The 20483-nt window shown below is 41.1% G+C and overlaps 2 protein-coding genes across 23 annotated transcripts in view; one reads left to right on the top strand and one right to left on the bottom strand.

Moving 5' to 3' along the window:
- Nucleotides 1–16758, bottom strand: part of DNAJA1 (DnaJ heat shock protein family (Hsp40) member A1) — a 42456-nt gene extending 25698 nt beyond the window's left edge. For 4 of the 15 annotated variants that reach the window (XR_010407680.1, XR_010407681.1, XM_064579374.1 and 1 more), the window contains exons 1-9: nucleotides 16433–16721; nucleotides 15379–15520; nucleotides 15057–15234; nucleotides 12931–13035; nucleotides 11786–12013; nucleotides 9549–9663; nucleotides 8433–8548; nucleotides 8067–8167; nucleotides 7194–7298 (exon numbers count right to left, since the gene is read on the bottom strand). Coding sequence is in view for 6 of the 15 variants with exons in the window: in XM_064579374.1 (XP_064435444.1) it covers nucleotides 7194–7298; nucleotides 8067–8167; nucleotides 8433–8548; nucleotides 9549–9663; nucleotides 11786–12013; nucleotides 12931–13035; nucleotides 15057–15234; nucleotides 15379–15510 (1080 nt within the window). In the remaining 9 variants the exon portion in view is untranslated. Of the gene's footprint in view, nucleotides 1–73; nucleotides 228–6452; nucleotides 7299–8066; nucleotides 8168–8432; nucleotides 8549–9548; nucleotides 9664–11785; nucleotides 12014–12930; nucleotides 13036–15056; nucleotides 15235–15378; nucleotides 15521–16432 lie in introns of those variants that run through there. The other 11 variants (XR_010407676.1, XR_010407679.1, XR_010407675.1 and 8 more) reach the window with 9 other exon arrangements.
- Nucleotides 16759–16829: 71 nt separating this feature from the next.
- APTX (aprataxin) overlaps nucleotides 16830–20483 on the top strand; it is a 76822-nt gene continuing 73168 nt past the window's right edge. For 6 of the 8 annotated variants that reach the window (XM_064579383.1, XM_064579379.1, XM_064579384.1 and 3 more), the window contains exon 1: nucleotides 17084–19070. The gene's annotated coding sequence lies outside the window, so the exon portion shown is untranslated. Of the gene's footprint in view, nucleotides 19071–20483 lie in introns of all 8 variants that reach the window. The other 2 variants (XM_064579376.1, XM_064579377.1) reach the window with 2 other exon arrangements.

The following is a 20483-nucleotide window of genomic DNA, read 5'->3' as shown; positions in this document are numbered from 1 at the left end:
TCTGTTCCTATTTAGAAAGATTGAATGTAAAAAGGTCGGGCGTTGCATAGGATACTCATTTCATTGCCCTCACCGTCCACTCACTCTTCTTAGCTGTGCCTTCTCATGTGTTCTGGCCAACTCCAGAGACTATCATCTCCATCTTCTGGGTAGTACTAGTTGCAGGATCCATTATGAGAATTCAGTTTTGGCATCTGAAGTTTTGGCATTGAAAATGTGCTATTGTTCTGAAGGAAATTAGAAAAGGACCTGAGATCTAGAGAAGTCTTTTTTTGCTATGTGCATCCTTACCAGTTAAAAAAAAGCCAACAAAACTCTTGAAAATACTTTGCACATGGGTGTCTTTTATGTTTCAACCAAAAATGTATTCAGTGCACTGATGTAGATGTTGAAGGTGCTGTGCAGGGATCATTTCAAGAAATTGAGACCTTATTTGTTTGGGCCTCTTATGCCTTTTAATTTTAGCCTTTATTAGGTACAAACTAATGGGGAAAGTTTTAAAAAAGTTTTAGAATGTTATAATTTACCTTTGATATAGCCTGATCTTTGCCTGGCACAATAATGTTCAATATTGGCTGAATTAATCCTTGGCAGCACTAAGAAATGACTCTTCCCCAATCATATTCCCCCGAATTTTTTTCCTTTTGCCATTAAACCTGCGGCTTTTTGTGGGTGCCTTTGTAGTTCAGTCAGTTGAGTGTCCGACTTGATTTCAGCTCAGGTCATGATCTCAGGGTCCTTGTGTTTGAGCCCCACATCCAGCTCTGTGCTGAACATGGTCTGCTTGAGATTCCTCCCCACCCACCACCCCCCCCCAGCTCTGACTCCAAATAAATCTTTAAACATGCCTTTTGACAGAATGTCATTTGCGGCCATTTTGAGAGTTGAACATAGCCACGAATCCATGAATTCTGGTCTCCCATCCCAGTGAAATTAAGTTTTAACATAAGTTTAAGGTGCAAAGAGGAAACAGCTTATGCTAAAATTCCTTAGAAAAGTCTTCAAGAAATTGGGATTCTGTATTTAGCCCATGAATAGGCAATGAGCGGTACTGTTAAAAATAAACAGGCCAGGGGCACCTGGGTGGCTCAGTCGTTAAGCGTCTGCCTTCGGCTCAGGTCATGATCCCGGGGTCCTTGGGATCGAGCCCCGCATCGGGCTCTCTGCTCGGCGGGAAGCCTGCTTCTCCCTCTCCCACTCCCCCTGCTTGTGTTCCTGCTTTCGCTATCTGTCAAATAAATAAAATCTTAAAAAAAAAAATAAACAAACAGGCCAAGGGCTCCTGGGTGGCTCATTTGGTTAAGCGTCTGCCTTCAGCTCAGGTCATGATCTGAGTCACAGAATCGATTCCATGTAAGGCTCCATGCTCTCTGGGGTCTGCTTCTCCCTCTCCCTTTACCCTCCCCCCCCACCCCCCACTCATGCTCTCACAAATCAATCAAGTCTAAAATGGAGTCACTTGTGCTAAGCCCACCAGCGAAGCCAGATTTAATGCCTACCCAAATTGCAGTTTCAGCCTGTCCCAGGACTGTAATTTTTAACGAATCTGTAATTACCAGGTTCAGCATTTATATGATAATCTGCCTGATAGGCCCCTTCTACAGGAAGGTGACCTTGCATGAAACAATCCACTCTGCTGGAGATTTCCTTTTCCCACTCCCTTCAAGTCTATAAAAGCCTTTCATTTTGTACAGCTCTTCAGGACTCCTTTTTGTTAGGATGTTGCTGGATTCACCAACCATTGAATAAAGTCAATTTTGCAGTTGAATTTGAACAGTATTTCCTTTGTGCTCATGAAGAGTAAGAATCTGGTAAGCACATGTTCACTTATTCCTTCTAGGAATTTTTATCAAACGTCTGTTCCTGTACCTAGTACTGAGGATGGCTTAAGACCAGTTCCTGTCATAGAATAGGGAAGAAATTGAAGTTAAAAAAGGAGTACTTAAAATGGGATGGGAAAATCTTGGGAGTTTTTTGATAATGGTAGGAAGGGCACTTAATTAGCCCTTGAGTTAGGAAAGGCTTCCTGGAGGAGTTGATCATAAAAAAGACCAGCAGGAGCTGTGGGTAAAGGGATTTGGCGGTCCAAGTTAGTAGGAGTCTTTCCAGGCACTGCCGTGTGCTCTAAGGCATATGCTGGACAAATGGTAGCATCTTGGGAGACCAGGTGGAGAGAGAAGCCTGGATTGGGAGCCATTTAAGTAGGTATTTTTTTCTTAATTGGTATAACATGTAAAAAGTTGTAAACAATGAATCTTCTGCCTTTCCCAGGTAACTGTTGTGCACGTCTCCAACTTTTGTACAAACGTTAAAAGTGTGTGCACTTACTCTACACCTAGCTTTTCTTAGGAGGGGAGCCCCAGGGACTGAGGCCAAGGTGAGAGAAGGGCCACCCAGGTTCGACTCCACCAGTCTGTACCACTGTCCAGCTGCTTGAGGGCCTCAGACCCTCCAGGCAGACAGTGGGGTCTCTGTGCCCTTGTTCCAGGTCTGGGTGATGCTGAGCAGCGCTGGAATTGGCCTGCATCCTGGGCGAGGGAGCCCCTTACCAGCTGTGGGTGCTGTGCACCTCCTGGAGCCAACAGTCAGGGGCTGGAGGTCTCTGATGGCACCAACTGGGCTTTTCACTTTATGAAGAGATGGCAGAGATCAGATTATTGGCCTCTTAACAGTATAAGCAGGAGAGGTTAAGCAAATGGGAGCTTGATGCCAGCAACCAATGGCATACAGTAGTCCCTCCTTATCTGTGGTTTCAGTTACTAGTCAACTGTGGCCTGGAAGCAGATGATCCTCCTCCCGACATAGCATTGAAGTCGACAGTAGCCTAACACCATGTCACAGTGCTTTCATCACTCACCTCCCTGCATCTCCTCTCGTGGGCATTTTCTCTCATCATGACAAGGGTGAGTACAGTGTAGTTGGGGAGACCACATTCATGTAACTTGTACAGCATATTCTAATTGTTTTATTATTGCTATTAATCTCTATTATGTGCCAAATTTATGAACTAAACATGATCACTGGTAGGTAGGTAGGTAGAGGTAAAAATGTATATAGGGCTCAGGACTATCCTTGATTTCAGGCATCCACTGGGGGGTCTTGGAATGTATTCCATGCGAATAGTGGGAGAGGGGAGACAGACAACTGGGCTCTTCTGAAACAGCAAGTTGTGTCAGGTTCTTAGGGAGGTCCTCTGCCGCCGCCGACAGATCTGCTATTTTCCTCCAACACTTACAACTTAAGTACATGGCAGTAAAATGAACTCTGTAAGGGTAAGGACATTTGTCCTAACCCCATTCAATTGTTGCATTAGTGACTGGAATCACTCAAGATCTGAGGGTATTTCAAGGCAGCCTTTTTTTCTTTTTAAAACTCAAGGTACTATTCAGTGTCTTCAGTTATTTTTCAACTTACACTAGAACTAAGAGCATTTATTGAGCCCTTCCTTCCTATGTAAGCAACCTCATTTAATACTCAGAACTGCTTTATGAGGTACAGCCTATTATGGTTCCCATTATATGAAGAAACATTTCCAGAGGTTCCCATAACCTTGCTCATGGAGCACACACTGAAAACTCGGTGTAATTCCAAAGCTCAATTTCTTTATTCTTTGAATCCAACTGCTCTCAGCTTCTTTTCAGGTTTGGGAAAAGGCAAAGAATGCTTGGATTATCTGTCCATATTCCATTAACAACTTATTTACCTAAACTGGCCACAGGCAGTAAGAGGAGTAAAAGAGCATGAATTACAAGAATTGGGACTCCAGTTTTTGCTGTTGTTTCACTTTTGCCAGAGCAGTGGTTCGAAGTGCCCCGAAAGACTAAGCTTCTGTCCCTGACCTATGGAATTGGCAACTGTGGCAGTGGGGCTCAGCAACTTTGCTCAAACTCGAGAACCAGCAGACTGGAGGGCAGTTTCTCTACCTACAGAACAGAGTAGGTGTTTTGATTCTTTTTTTTTTTTTAAGATTTTATTTATTTATTTTTTAGAGAGCGAGCGAGAAACAGCATGAGGAGGGGAGAGGGTCAGAGGGAGAAGCAGGCTCCCCGCTGAGCCGGGAGCCCGATGCGGGACTCGATCCCAGGACCCTGGGATCATGACCTGAGCTGAAGGCAGACGCTTAACCATCTGAGCCACCCAGGCACCCAGGGTGTTTTGATGCTTGTTCTCACAGATTGTGGAGGAGATAACCATAAATTAAGTGATAAAGGTCCAGGACTTCAGTAACTCTTAAAAGGACATTTTTATAGTGCTGTAGCTTGCCAGCAGTTTCATTCACTGTATTTTTAGATCCTATACACATTTCCCCACATTATTTCAAAAAAGAAATTATGATAAAGTGTCCATCTAAGCTGGGGAGCTCCCTTGGTCTCCGCGATCAACGGCTGCCGTTATTTGCCCTTCCCCAGCAATTCTCTTAGCAGTGCCATTACTATCCTAGGTAATTATAACCTCACTATGCCCCCATGGTGGCAGTGTTGAACACTGGCTGTTCATAACCATCCTGATGCTTAAGTTACACCCAGCTCCATTACATCAAAATCCCTGGGGGTGGGGGACTCAGAGGTTTCAAAGCTTCCCAGGTGACTCTAAATGTAGCCAAGATTGAGAACCAGTACCACATGGAGGAAAGATCGGATGCTAATGTCATGTACAGGAAGATCTGCCACCATGTGCCAGGGGCAGCCTCATAGGACTTTCTTGTTCTAAGTATGAATGGATGGGGGAAGCATCAGAGAAAGCGTTAGTGCTGGGGCCCGGCACTGCCTTGTGTCGATGCACATGTGTTCCTGGGTCAGACTGGGTCAAAGTTCTGAGAGGCAGTTTTTAGACTACAAACTTACTGTTTCTGCCTCTCCAGATTACCTATTTCCTTTTAGTGATTTTTCCCCCCAGATTTTTGTTATATAACATAAAATGCACTTTTTAACTGTATAATCCAGTAGCATTAAATACCATTCACAACCTTGTGCAACCATCACTGTGTATTTGAAACTTTCTCATCACCACAAATGATTAAGCCCTAACTCTCCATTCCCCTCCCCCCAGCCCCTGGTAATTGATCTCTATGAATGTGCCTAATTTTAAGTACATACATACATTTGTATGCACACGATAATTTGTCCTTCTGTGTCTGTCACCTTTACACGCACCATTACATCTGGTTTGTCCATGAGTTGGACATGACTTTGTTCCCCCTTTGGCTACTGTGAATGCTGCAATGAACACTGGCAGCAAGTATCTTACTTAGCCAAGGAGGGAACTACACTAGTCCTGTAGTCCTTGTTTGGCTTTTTGAGGAACTGCCCAACTTTTCCATAACAGACACACTATTGTACACTCTCACCAACTGAGGTACAGAGTTCCAATTTCTCCATTCTCACCTGTTTTCATTTTGGATTAGGAAGTATGAAGTGGTAGCTCACTGTGGTTTCGATTTATACTCCCCTCATGACTAAGGTGGAAAGCCTTATGTGTTATCTTTTAAAAGATGTTAAATGTATTGCAACATACATTTAATATAAATTTCTGCAGAAATGTAAGATTTGTCACAGCCATTATTTTGAATACTTTTGTTTCTGAATACTTTGTTATGCTTTCCTGAGCACCTGGCCATCATATGTGAACATGAGGGTAGCTGTATGGTAGAGACTAAAAAAAGACAATCTAAGGATAAAGGTTGTCAATTAGAATTACTGACAAAAACCACTGAAGGTGTGGGAACTACTCTTACAGACTAGGTTTTGGTTTCTCCTTTTAACTCAAGTGTGCTCTATGAGGGGAACTTCCAACATGGATCACTTCTGGGTTGGAAATGTTTAAGCTTCCTGATTACAGGAGATGCAGAATTAGAAAATAGGAAAACCTCTCACATTCGCCAGTGTTTGCCAAGGTTAAAACCCCTTTTGGCTCATTACTCACCACCCCTCACCCGCATTCACTCCCCGCTCTTGTTTAACATTTAACTGTACTTAAATAGCGTTTTCTATTACCCATTTAACTAGTTAAATGAGAAATCACCTATCTTACTTAGTGAAAAGCCAATGCTTTTTTAATCTAGGGGAAAAAAAAGCCTGCAGTGACACACTGGAAATGCTTTGTAATCAGTATATTAAGGAGACATTCATACATTTCATTTGCTTAATTCTGATACCCAGATTTAAGCTTGTGAACATGACTTTTAAACATACAATTAAAGCTATTCATCATAATTTGCTATACTACCAACATTAAATTACAGTTAATTCGGAGCAGAAGTTAAATGGTTTAAAGTAAGCCTGTAACATACCTAAAAAACACCTTCCTATCGCATACATGCAAATTAACGTCTCCACGTAAATGTCTCTTCACTCTAAGTTACCCTGCTCCCGAAGTCACTAGTCTGAAGCTTATCATGGTCCAAAGAGAAGGAAAAAAAGTATAACCAGGATATATATATATATATATATATATTTAAAAAAAAAAGATGGCACAGCAGAAGGGAATGCAGTTCTACAAGTGCAAGCCCTCAAGCAGCAGCATATGGTAAACCCCTTCTTTAGAGAGGTATCCTTTCTGTCAATGATACCACAGGCCAAATTACATAGCATGCCATCTTCAAGTAACAGTTGAGGCAATAAATGCAGAGGCATCACAATGAATCCCACTTAACTATAGACCAACACTTCTCTACAAATTCTTTGTCTGACTGCCAATTAAATACAAGTTTTAACTTCATAGCTTAACAATTAAGGGTCATACACCGAAGTCAATACATACACCCAGCATTTCAGTCTGAGCTGTTTCATATACATAGAGCTGAAATTAATTACAAGGTATGGCCTAACAATTGCTAGGGGAGATTTTTTTTTTTAAGTAGTTTTTACAAGTATTAAACTTTATCTTGCACACTGAAGTCATCATACATACAGGGCAAAGTCAGAGCTTTTATATTTGAGTTTATTCTTCATTTAACTTTTAAAACACTACTATAGTTGAATATTAAAACAAAAACAATAGCAAGTAGTGAGCTATGATTATAGTCCTTCACTCATTCACTACTGCATATAAAATGCCAGCAGTGTTATTCACTGGCCCCATTAAGAGGTCTGACACTGAACACCACCCCTGGGATGATGTTCATCATCCTCATAGGCTTCCCCATTGTAATGGCGCCGTCTTTCCTGATTTGGATCAAAGTCCACCAGTTCTACCTGGTCCATTTCATCAGTCTCTTCTACTTCTTTCCTCTCAGGTAGGAGTTTTTCCAGCAAAGAGAGTTTATCAGGAGAGAGAAAGCCATTCTCAGGAAAGTTTACCTATAAAAAGAAATCTCTACTGTAAGTTCAGTTTGACATACTTCATTAGCTCCTTAGATATATTACCACTGATCCATTTTCTCCCCATAAAAACATGTGGTCAATGTGCCATTCCCAAATTAGAACATGTGTTCTAAAAGGCACAGCATGTATCTAGCTAGTACCCTGAACTAGAATTTAAGACAATAAAAAAAATTATCCTAGTAAAACTGCACTGTGATGATCACCGTTCTATTCAGCACATGAGAACCCATCCTGAAACACTAATTCCTTTTAAAAGTTAAAAAGCTGTTTGTCCTCAAAAAGGCAGTCCTTTCTTTGCCCAAGTTTTTTAAAACAAAATTCTCCATTTCTATAAAACTTTGTTAAAGAAAAAAAAAATAGTATTTTGAACTACATGGTCACCAGAATTTATCAAAAATGCACACTTCCCTTGGCATCTTCTCAAAATGTTTTTAATAAAAGCTGTATTTATGGGTCAAGAGCCAGACAATTTAAGATTGAAAAAAATGATTGAGGGTTGCTTTATAAACCATTCTATTAGCAAACCAAGCTTTGTAGTATTTTGCCAAAAAGCCACAGTAGTTATTTTGAGTGCTTCTGCTGAACTTTAATCCCAATTATAGCCTTGTATTAGCTTAATTTATTTTTTCCTGGGACAAGAGAGAATACCAATCTGATGTACCTTACCATTCGGAAATGTAATTCTGTCGTTAGTTTAAATAAGCTAATCATTCTCCAGTATTCCTAGAGTACTTTATAGCTTACCTTAAATTCGATGATTAGGCGACCCTTCTCATATGGTCTACGATAAATTGGCATGCCTTCATTTAGCACACACTTGATATCTCCATGCTTGACAATTTGACCTAAAAACACGGAAGCCGAGTTTTTCCTTAGTCACATTTTTAGGAGGCGGGGAAAATAAAGAACAGAGATTCCTCTAGCTCACTGAATTTATGCGAGGCAATCCCATTACCTTTTTAGAGACTTCCCAAAAGACCCAATACCCTACACAATTTCAGCTCAGCTCCCAAGAAAGATATGTAACTGACCGAGTAAAATACCAGTTTTCTGGTATTTTAGATCATGACAATACTAGAACAGAAAGACAAGCTCATCCAAATATCATACCTGGGTGAGAGGTGATGACGATGGTTCGGTTGTCAAGAGTAGATATTGGCTTTTGAAAGCCGCACAGTGCTTCAACCAGCTGTATGTCCATACACATGAAAAGGTCTTCTCCTCGCCTGTATCAATGTCAATATGACAGACACTTAAATCTTTCAAATCACCAATTATTAGCAGTACCATGGCAGGCAATTGTGTTTTCTTAACAGCAAGAGCGTAAGGTATCTTTCACAAAGATGTCCTTTCTTTTCCCGTTCTCCAAACAGCCAATATACATGGACCCTGCCAACTGTTTCCTGGACAAGACTTTAGAATCCGTCCACACATTCTAGACAGCCTCAACTACTTACCATCCCCAAACTGTTTCTTCATCCCACTCCTTACTTGTGCTTAGACTTGCTTTTCCAATCCATATTAGTAAAATATCTTATCAAGTACTCCAAACTCTTTGTAACAAGATTCACCTCAAATGACAGCATTTTCCATGGAGACATCTGTAGGAATGTTCTTTTTTCGTTAACTCAAAACCAGTTCCTTCAGAGGTCATTCCCAACAGATTTATTGGAACCCTACTCTCATCCAATGCTTTAAATTAGCAAGGGATAGATATTTAACAAATTGCTAAATCATTCTCGTGCTTTGCTCTCAGCTCTTCATAAACAGTATTTCACAGCAATATATAAATTTATATACTTAGTTTTCAACAGAGAGAGTTCTACACATTTGTTTACAGTTAAAAACAACCCAACATATCACAAACTCATGATTGAAAGCAGCAAAGTTTTAGGTTATTTCAAATTAACTGCTATACAAAGACTGTTTAGGGATGTATCCCCTAACCCATCCATTTATATTCATACAAAACACCTGTAATAAAAGCACATCCTTCAAATTCCAGGTTGGGTAACAACTAAGTTTAGGAAAAAACCCCAAATCTGATCCTTTCCGTTTTTAGCTTATTAAAACAGTGGTTAACTAGAAAAAACATCATATATAACCCAACTCTCTCCTGCTATACTTTCCTACGGTATTTCCAAGAAATGTCTTTAAAGTAATGAAAAGCTCATTAGAAAAAAAATATGCAAGAGGTCAGTTTAAGTAGTTCATAAAAGTTCTTACCGAGTAAAAACAGCGTGGTCCTTCTGATCTAAAACAATGATAATATCTCCTGGTTCCAGTCCTGGTTCTTGGTCTCCTTCACCATGGAATGTTATCTTCTGGCCATCCTTCATGCCTAAAAACAGAAGATTTTATACTCTTGTTTAACATCCAACTAATGCCAGAATCAGTCTGTTTAGAAACATTGATGCACGTTTGTGTGGAAAAAAAAGTCATGTCTTTGTGGATGCTAAATTTACCAAAATGGCTAAGAATGCCCACATGATTAAATCAGTCCGATTTCTTACTGAAGAAAGTGATCATAGTAGAGAACAAACTCTACAGAGGCAAACAGACGAGGTTCCACATTTTAGAGCTCTTATTTACTACTCGCTGGGTTACCCTGGGAAAGCAAGTTGCATAACCTTCCAAAAAAAAAATACCAACTTTCCTAGAGACCTACCACATCAGGGCTGTTTTGACTATTAAATAAAAGGCCCACACTGCCACTGAATCAGCTGACTGGCAAACATTATTAACCGTAAATGTTAATTATTTCAATTTCATTACTTAGATCCTTATCTCCTGAACCAATGATCACCGAGGTGACCCACACAAGAACTTTGTTTTACTCATTATGGAAACTATTAAACTGGGCGCCTGGGTGGCTCAGTTGGTTAAGCTACTGCCTTCGGCTCAGGTCATGATCCTGGAGTCCCGGGATCGAGTCCCGCATTGGGCTCCCTGCTCAGCAGGGAGTCTGCTTCTCCCTCTGACCCTCCTCCCTCTCATGCTCTCGGTCTCTCATTCTCTCTCTCGCAAATAAATATAATCTTAAAAAAAAAAACAAACCACTATTAAACTTTACATATGTAGCCAATACTACAATGAATCCCTATATATTCAAACTAGATCCAGCCGCTATCAACTCATGACTATTTCATGTGTTATACCTCCATCCATGCCCCCCCATATTTTGAAGCAAAATCCCGACATAATACTTCAGTATGTACCTCTAAAATACTAAGAACTTAAACCACAGTATCAGTATTATACACTGACAAAACTAAATAGCCTTTAACCATTTGTGAAGCCAAGTAACTGTCTTGTTACAGTGGTGAAGCAATTAAACAACTAGGTTTTACTGGTTGTTCCACTACTGTAAAGACTGTGGGTAAATACAGCAAAAATGGTTTCACTTGCCACTAATGCCCTCCAAAATACATATTGTTGGTAGCAAAAGGGGATGTCCTGGAGTGCCTGGGTGGCTCAGTTGGTTGGGTGACTGCCTTCGGCTCAGGTCGTGATCCTGGAGTCCCGGGATCGAGTCCCACGTCGGGCTCCCTGCTCAGCGGGGAGTCTGCTTCTCCCTCTGACCCTCCCCCCTCTCATGTGCTCTCTCTCTCATTCTGTCTCAAATAAATAAGTGGAATCTTTAAAAAAAAAAAAAGGGGGGGGGATGTCCTACCGACATACTAAACATGGACCAATTAAGCAGGAAAAAAATGGAGAGTCAGTACCATGATTCACATGGAAGAATACTATTGCAGGAGCTTAAGTTAATGTAAATGTATATAATAATATACAATGTTCATACTGTCAATAGTTCCACCAATATGCAGTGCGTAATACTAGTTTCATTTTAAGTTAGTAAAGTCTGAAGAACATTACCATAATCTAAGTTCTTATGTATCGATTAATCAAACATGCTCATTAGTTTAGAAAAATTAAGGAAATCTTTGAGACACCCCCCCCCCGCCCCTGAATTCTTCACCTAAAAGCAAACATATTCCAGGGTGCCTGACTGGCTCAGTCAGTGAGCATGTGACTCTCCACCTCAGAGTTCTAACTGCAAGCCCAATGTTGGGTGTAGAGATCATTTAAAAATAAAAGCTTAAAAAAAAGTAGGTATATCCCTTAATCTAGCAGTTCCCAAGAAAATTAACAATGTGTTAAGTTAATTGCAATAAAAAAGGTGGAAGAACTGATTTAATAGAAGAAAATCAAGTGTGGAACATTATTCAATCATCTGCTGATGTCAGTGTTATATTAAGTGAGGAGATCCTTGAAGTATTCCCTACAAACATACAAAAGCTTGGCATGAAAAAGCATTTACTACGCAGCTAAGAGTTATCCCTGGGTGATAACATCATACATAAAACCTATTAAGGATAGTTTTTAACAATTACAAAATGTAGTATTAATAAACTTGCCACAGCACTCAAGAATTCAAATTAAGAAAGTGGCTCAGAACTCACCTTTGTCAATATGAACTTCTAGAATCTTCTTCTCTCGAACTATCTTCCTCCCATTGCAGCTTTTACATCTATCTTTGGGACTGATCCGTTCCCCATGGCCCTGGCACTCCATGCACACAGACTGAATTTGCTGAACCATTCCAGGTCCTATCTGATGAATTCTTATTTGCATTCCAGTACCTCGGCAATTGGGACAACATTCGACTGCTCCTTTCTTACCACCTCGGCCTAAATGGTTTAAAAAGAAATGTTTGAATTTAGTATTAGATACAAATATTTTAAATGAATTCTTACATACTACATTTAATTTCCAAGATCTGATGGTATTCTGCCCTAAAAGTCTACAATTCAGCCTTCTTATAATTGGTAAAACATAGCCACCATCAGCTTCAGTTATCTACTGACATTTTGATGCCTGTCTTCCCAGAAAGCGCAAATTCAGAATTTACTTGAAACATGTGCTCCCAAAGCACCATTCTTACGACTACTTTATCTGTGAGATGGGAACATTTTAAAGCATACGCTCTCTTTAGAAAAGAACATTTCCAACAAATAACTTACAAAAAAGACCAGAGGTTCTTAGCCAAGAATTTGTCTAAACAGCTAAGTGTCCAAAAAAAGAGGACACTATTAAAACCATATTATAGATTCTGAAACCATTAGAATGATAAAGTTTTAGAGAGAACAGAAACTGTTCACCTCTAAACAATGTTGAGGAAATGTTGACCAAATTCGATTGATCCCAATTGTATTTAAAACACAATGAAGGGCGCCTGGGTGGCTCAGTCAGTTAAGTGACTGCCTTCAACTTGGGTCATGATCCCAGGGTCCTGGGTTCGAGCCCCACATCGGGCTCCCTGCTCCACCGGAAGCCTGCTTCTCCCTCTCCCACTCCCCCGTGCTTGTGTTCCCGCTCTTGCTCTGTCAAATAAGTAAATAAAAAATCTTTAAAAAACTAAAACAAACAAAAAAAACCATACACAACAAAAAAAAGGTGGTATTTTGCTAGTATTTTTCAAGGTGGTAGGTTCAGGTTTTCTTCATACTTTGAATCTGCAAGATTTAGGTAGTGTACTGTCAGTTTTATATATCCAAAAAAGTTTGTTTCATTTTCAGTTATAGTTAGAGATGTTAAAAGACCATACCTTCACATTTATCGCAAATCACATTCTTTTGCAGAGCTAGTTTTCGTGTTGCACCATTATATAAATCTTCTAAGGTTACTGAGAGCTGATGCACAACATTTTTACCTAAAACAAAACACTGCTCATTAAAAATTTGAAATGTTACTTCTTATATTTGTGTTCATTGCACTTTAAAAACAGTAAGATACGGGCGCCTGGGCGGCTCAGTCGTTAAGCGTCTGCCTTCGGCTCAGGTCATGATCCCAGGGTCCTGGGATCGAGTCCTGCATCGGGCTCCCTGCTCAGCGGGAAGCCTGCTTCTCCCTCTCCTACTCCCCCTGCTTGTGTTCCCTCTTTCGCTTTCTCTCTGTTGAATAAATAAATAAAATCTTAAAAAAAAGAAAAATAAAAATAAAAACAGTAAGATACATCTGTTGAACACCTACTACATACAAAGAAGTTGGTCACATTATCACCTGTGATCCTCAAACTGAGATGTAATTTCAGATGAGGAAAACTGGATAACAGTTAAGTAATTTGCCTAAGAACATATTTGTGGCTATCTTACAAACTATGGCAATCAAAAACCTCAACTGCAAAATCACTTGGGAAAACCAATGTTAAATATCAGGTTTCACAAATTAATCCAAACTGCATCTCTTTTCTAATACATTCTTTGAATCTTTCACTTAGTATGATAATGATACGGCCAATTACTTCATCCAAAAATTCTTCAACACCATAAGTTCCAACTAAGCAAGACTGGCCAGGGAAGCAGATAGTCTTCTATGGAGACTGGATAAATCTATCAGTTCCCACTTCTTTGTGATGTAAGAGTAGCACACTTACTTTTGGGGACAGCAGTAATTAAAAACTGTATTTCTCATACAGTGCTGTCCAATACACCTTCCTGTAGTGACATATATTTTATATCCGTGGTATCTAATACAGTAACTACAAATCACATGTGGCCCTTTAGCACCTTAGTAAGGCTACCACATATAGAGGAATTTTTGTTTTGAATTAATCTAAAGTAAAATGTGGCCAGAGGCTACAAAGGAGTGCCACATCTCATCTTAAAATGTGAAGTGGAAGGTGGAGATTGCAAAAGGACACAAAGGCTACAGAAATGAAATCACCTGCCAGTGGTTAGTAAGTTCCTAGTTAGTGATTCTTCCACAGTGACCTTTACCCACCAAACAGTACTGCCTTATGCCTAAGTGAAAAAAGCTCCCTCACTCCTATATGCACATGTCTAATGAATACTTTCAGTTCCCAAACAAGTGTGAAGCACCATTAACTATACCCTTTTGTTCCTAGCTCCACCTTTGGTTCTGTATCAGATACAGTCCCATGCAGTTGGTTCTGGCATGCTAGAAACTGCCCCTCTTACTTTAGCTTTATAGATCTGAGAAAACAGGGAAGGAAAACAAAAACTCCTTTAGTGTGGTTACATTATCCTCCAGTATCACAACAAAAAAATCTTTCATTAATCTAAGTCGAAGTTTGCCAGTCAATTCCTTCATTTTTTTTTCTAAATAAAAACCGCTTGTTTTTCTGTAGGAGAAATCATCCTAAACAATTAACTATGATTGCAAATCGTTCTAAAATAAATTCCATAACCACATTTCTTTAAGTGTTAAGGGCACATATTTTAATAAGAAAGCAGAAACAAGATTAAACAGACCATAACCTATTTGGAGTTAATAAACCTGTGTTCCATTACTGACTCTACTGATGCCTTGCTATATATGACCTTGAAAAAATGTTAATTTCTTAACTCTAACTCACTTGTAACTGAACAAGGCCATGTAACTCCAAGGCTGGGGGGGGGGGGGGTCAAAAAAGAGCTCTAAAAAGGGCTTTGTCCTATACTCTATTCCTTTAATTAATGCTTGATAACCTTCCTGAAGTCCTACGTATCGGAGACCTTTACAAGCATTTACTTGTTAGAACTTGATTGGCCTAGCTATTTCTGGCTACATCAATCCCACTTAAAAAAACATCATAAATCAAAGTGGCAGTTTAACCCGGTTTGCAACATTATACCAACGTGTAAACAAGCATTTCAAATAGATAATTTCTCAAGAATTTGCTTTCACCAAGGGCTACTTTAATTTGCTCCATGTGGACTAGGTTACTCTTACCTCTCCTTTCTCTCTGCATCCTTCCTCCTCCTCCAAAAAACATATCAAAGATGTCCATGGGGGAGCCAAAACCACCACCAGCTCCACCTTCTTTAATTGCCTGTTCTCCTCCTTTGTCATATAATTCCCTTTTCTTTGCATCAGAGAGCACTTCGTAAGCTTGAGAAATCTGTTTGAACTGTTTGAGAAAAAAGAAATTTCACTTGAAAGTGCTGCAAAGCAGTCACTGTATTACACATACTCATCGTCAGGTTCTAGTAAGTACTATACACCTGGCAAAGAACCACACAGCTACATTTAAGAGTATGAGTACATCACTTGCCTTCTCTCCTTCATTTGGATTCTTATCAGGGTGATACTTCAAGGCCAGTTTCCTGTAGGCCTTTTTCAATTCCTCTTGGGTGGCATTGGGTTTGACCCCCAAAACATCATAGTAAGTGGTTTCTTTCACCATTTTCTACAGCCTGAAATAAAAAACAGTTTTAACTGACTTTCAACTGGAAATTTTAATTAGCCAAAATCAGAGGTATGGCAAAGAAATCTGTTCTTCCCCAAATCTGATTTTAAAAACCCACCTTCCCCAAACTTCAGAGAAGGTAACAATCCCTTTGGTAGTTCAGCCATAAATTCTAACGAACTAAGTATTAGCTAGTAATTATCAGGAATAATTCAAAGGCCTTCTACAGCAGTTGGTTCCCCCTCTCCCACAGGAAAGCTCCATACTAACGCCACTATTATCTGGATTCTTCCTGTTTCTCTTTCCAGTATTGACAGCAGTGATCAAAAAGAGCACCAATAGGTTCAGTCTATTGGTTATTACGTTATCACTGTCTTTGGTAAATCTGATAAGCCATACGCTCCCTAAAAAAAAAAGCACTTGGGCACGGGGGAGGGGGAAACGGATTGGTTTATGAAACTGATTAAAAGCACAAGAAAGCAAGCTCCCCTCCCCCCCCAAAGATGTTTCTCAACCATAAAACTTAACAGCACTTCCACTTTGACCACCGAACCCCTCTCGCCCCAAGCCAGCGTAGTTTACATGTCGTTAGGTTTCCCCCTGCACTAGGTGCAGACCTTTAAGGTTTTCCTCCTCCCACCTTGACCGAAGAGGTAGGAGAACCCCAGCCAGCCCTCAACAAAGAGAAGGGAGGGAGACCGGAGAAGCGGCCGCAGCCTCCGCCCCGCTCCCCCCGCAGCCCCTCGCCCCTTCCGCGCGTGCGCGCATGGTCGCCCACCCCCAGCAAGCTGGGGCGGAGGGGACGCGGGGGCGCGCACGGGGGGGGGGCGGGTGGAAACCCGAAGGTGGCAAATCCTTGGGGGCCTCGGGCTAAACAGAGAGTGGAGAATGCTTCAGGAAACGTCTCGGGCCCACTCACCGCGTGCCGGAGATGGGTTGCCGCGGCACCACACCAGCCCTCCCAAAAAGAGAATCGTGGGCACAGGAACCGACAACCCTCCCGCCCACGCGAAGCCAACCGCCTCCGACCGCGGCTCCATCCGGCTTCCCCGTGCCAACAATGGCGCCGGCCTTGGGACGAGGGGAAGCGCGAGGACTGAAACTCACCGGTGAGAGGGCCGAGGCCGGTGTGGGGGAGCAGGAAGGAGCGCGTTGCTGGGCGCAGCTCGGGCAGCCGCCGCTCCTCCGCGTCTCACCGAGCGTTCTGGAAAGTTCCGCCCGGCGCGCCGCAGCCGTCGTCTTTTGTAGCCGAGTCCAGGCGCGTCACTCGACGGAAGTCCCGCCCCTTTCGCCGCTGCCACCGCCCCGCGGTTACCTGGGCAACGGCGCGTGGGCAATCGTACTGGGAGGAGCTTTGCCGAAGGGCCTTGTGGGGGTGGGTGCGAGCTTGGGTTTCTGGTGCTCGTGGAACTTTCTGGAGTTCTTTCCTCCAGCCCGTGGGCTCTCGGGCGGGAGCGGTGCAATGCCGGGCCAACTCCGATTTCCCGAACCCGCAGGGTCGCAGCCGCTTCCGCCGCCTGCGACGGCGGGGAGGGCTTGGGAACCGAGCCCCATGCGGGAGCTGAGTTCGGAACAGGAACCTCTTAGAACAAAGCCCCGCCGTACTCCCTCCCTGCTGGCTTTTCTTTTGCCGCTTCGGGCATTTGTAATTCGCTTAATTCCTCAGCCCCGAGATTCTGGGAACCCGCCGAGGAAGAAGTGTCTTGTTCTGGACAATCTCACAGTCCTCTGATCTTGCTCCTTTTCACGCGTAGTCCGTGGCCTTGTAATCCACCAAATTGCAAGTGGGAAGAGCTCTCTGTGCAAGTCCAGGCCCCTGTACGTATGTTATTTGCCTTGGCCCCGACTGTGTCCTTCACATTGGGCACAGGGAAATGTTTGGAATACCTTGGTGCAAACTGAGGGCCTTGGACTCCTGGCTTGGCATTCACCCTGTTGGCTAGTGAGAGGCACCAAGAGTGGCTAACAAATCGTCTTAACTGAGCTAAATTTTAAGCCCTACCAGTCTGTGAACTTGGATTTACAGTCTGCAAAGTGAGTCCTTGCACTTTAAAATGTTGGGATGGGGGCCATAATGGAAAATGGAGTCTCATATTCAATAATACTAAACATGGGAGTATTTATCTGCCTCCAAGGAAGCTGGAGATGCAAAGTAGAAAAAGCTGGGTTCACATCACTTAGATTTTAATGGGGAACCAGACATATCAACAAACTTGAGAGAACCACAAGATAGAGGTCAGCAGGGGAGACACTCCTATATCAAATCTGATGGAATAGGGAAAGCATCTGTGGGAAAGTAGTTGAACAGATTTTTTTTTTCTAAGATGTCATTTTTTAAAAATTTAAATTCAATTGCATATAGTGTGTTATTAGTTCCAGAGGTAGAGTTCAGTGATTCATCAGTTGTTTAGAAAATCCAGTGCTCGTTATATTGCGTGCCCTCCTTGATGCCCATCACCCGGTTACCCCATTCCCCACACCCCTTCTCTCCAACAACCCTCTGTTTCCTATGGTTAAGAGTCTCCTATGGTTTGTCTCTCTCCCTGATTATATCTTGTTTTACTTTTACCCCCTTCCTCTATGCTTCTCTGTTTTGTTTCTTAAATTCCACATATGAGTGAAATCATATGATAATTGTCTTTCTCTGATTGACTTATTTCACTTAGCATGATATTCTCTAGTTCCATCCATGTTGTTGCAAATGGCAAGATTTCATTTTTTTTTTTTGATGGCTGAATAGTGTTCCATCATATATGACCACATCTTCTTTATCCATTCATCTGTTGATGGACATCTGGGCTCTTTCCATAGGTTGGCTATTGTGGACATTGCTGCTCTAAACATTGGGGGGCAGGTGCCGCTTCGGATCCCTAAATTTGTATATTTGGGGTATGTACTTAGTAGTGCAATTGCTGGGTCTAGGGTAGCTCTATTTTTAACTTTTTGAGGAACCTCCATTGAGCTGAGTTTTTAAAGGGAGAAAAACATTCCCAACAAAGAAGCACAAGAGAAGGCTAAGGGGTGAAAGAATGTGATACTTCTACGAAATTGCAAGTAATTGGATATTGCCACAGCTAAGGGAGCTGGTAGCAGTAGGCTAGGCTTCAGAGATACTTGGGGAACACCCTTGGATATATCTTGCTAAGCTCAGGATTTTGAACTTTACCGTGAATGCATCCTGATGCGTACTTTTTCAGCATTATCTCTTTTATTTAAACTGTGCACCTAGTTACACCAAGCTATCAGCAGTTTTCCCAGATGCACTTCTTCACTTCTCTGCTCTTGCTTCGACTGAGAGGCACCTAATCTTTACAATCTTAGAGGTTACCATCTCAGCTTATCGCCTGTGGTATAAACTTTTTTTTCTTTAACCCACACTTACGGAAGTCTAATACTGCAGGCAGAGCACTAGGGTTTGGTAATATAAAAATCATTTAAATCATGTTCCTGCCTTTGAGGATCTCACCACACAAAAAAAGGACGAGTTGTGTTGTAAATGCCAATAAAGGAAAAGGAAGAGTATTGAGATCCTGAGTAGCAGAACCTTGCACATCCAGGTGAGTATTCCAAATCAAGAGACCAGCAAGTATAAAAACATAATTAATAGAGAACAGTAAACAATGACAAGTTTGTTCATGTGTTCTGAGGCGTTGTAGTTGTAAAATTCCGACACTATCATACTATAAACAGTGCGTTTGTTAATCTAACATTGGTTAAGCATATGAAATAATAAGTAGAATATATATCAAATCACTTCAACTGAGGGTTTCCACAATAAATATTACTGTGTCTAGTATTTCTTAAATATTACTATATTTAATGTTTCTTTTTGCCTCAGGAATCCAATGGAAATTCATACAACTTTGAGAAAGATGGAAGTCAACATAAAGCTATGAAATGTGATAGCAAAAATCCTTTTAAAACCTGCAAGCTAAGTGAGCTTAATTCCTTATTAAAAATAAAATAAGGGACATAAAAGTTGGTTTAAAAGAAAAGGAAGACTATGTGCTTATTTGCTTGTATGTGTATAGAATATTTCTCAAGGATACCGAAAAACTTGTAATATGGTTGCTTTTGGGGAGAGGTAGATGTTGGTGAGAGGAGAATGGGAGGGAGACATTTCAGAATATACCATTTTGTAACTTTGGGATTTTTAACCTATTTGAATGTAGTACTTATTTTATTTATTTATTTATTTTAAAGATTTATTTATTTATTTGAGAGAGCGAGAATGAGAGAGAGAGCGAGTACATGAGAGGGGGGAGGGTTAGAGGGAGAAGCAGGCTCCTCGCCGAGCGGGGAGCCCGATGCAGGACTCGATCCCGGGACTCCAGGATCATGACCTGAGCCGAAGGCAGTCGCTCAACCAACTGAGCCACCCAGGCCCCCTGTAGTACTTATTTTAAAAATCAAACTTAAAAAAGTATAAAATCCTCTCCTCCCAATTCAAGCTTTGAACTAGTAATTTGTAACCCCAACAGCAAAGTTAGGTAATTCTTGGTGGCCTTAAAGAACATCATTACATATGTTCTAATATTTTTCCTTCATAGAAACTTAATGATGCTAAAAATATGTCTTTATGAATATTTTAACTTTTCAGTAAGAGAACTTAGCACTTTTAAGCATTCTTGCTTATATAAAATACAAAAAGATGAGCAATAATTTAGTTTGTGTGGTTTTTTGGGGGGGGTTAAGAAATGGTATCATATCATACATGCTGTTTGTAACTTGCTCCTTTCACTTAATTTATTGTCATCTTACCATGTTAGAATAAATAAATCTACCTTGTTGTTTTTAACAGCTTCATAGTATATACTATGCAGGTATTACAACTTATTTAACTATTCCCCTATTGATGAACGTTTTGGCAATTTCCAGTGTTTTACAAACAATGCTGCAGAGAAATTCTCAAATATAGCTGTAGACACTCATGCCAGTATTTCTGTAAGATGGACATCTAGAATTGAAAT

The sequence above is a fragment of the Mirounga angustirostris genome, unplaced genomic scaffold (assembly GCF_029215605.1).
Source record: "Mirounga angustirostris isolate CCGP_5_RB_7025 unplaced genomic scaffold, mMirAng1.0.hap1 SCAF_15, whole genome shotgun sequence".
Classification (NCBI taxonomy): Eukaryota; Metazoa; Chordata; class Mammalia; order Carnivora; family Phocidae; genus Mirounga; species Mirounga angustirostris.
The sequence above is the reverse complement of the archived record's forward strand: the minus strand, read 5'-3'. Positions and strand labels throughout refer to the sequence as shown.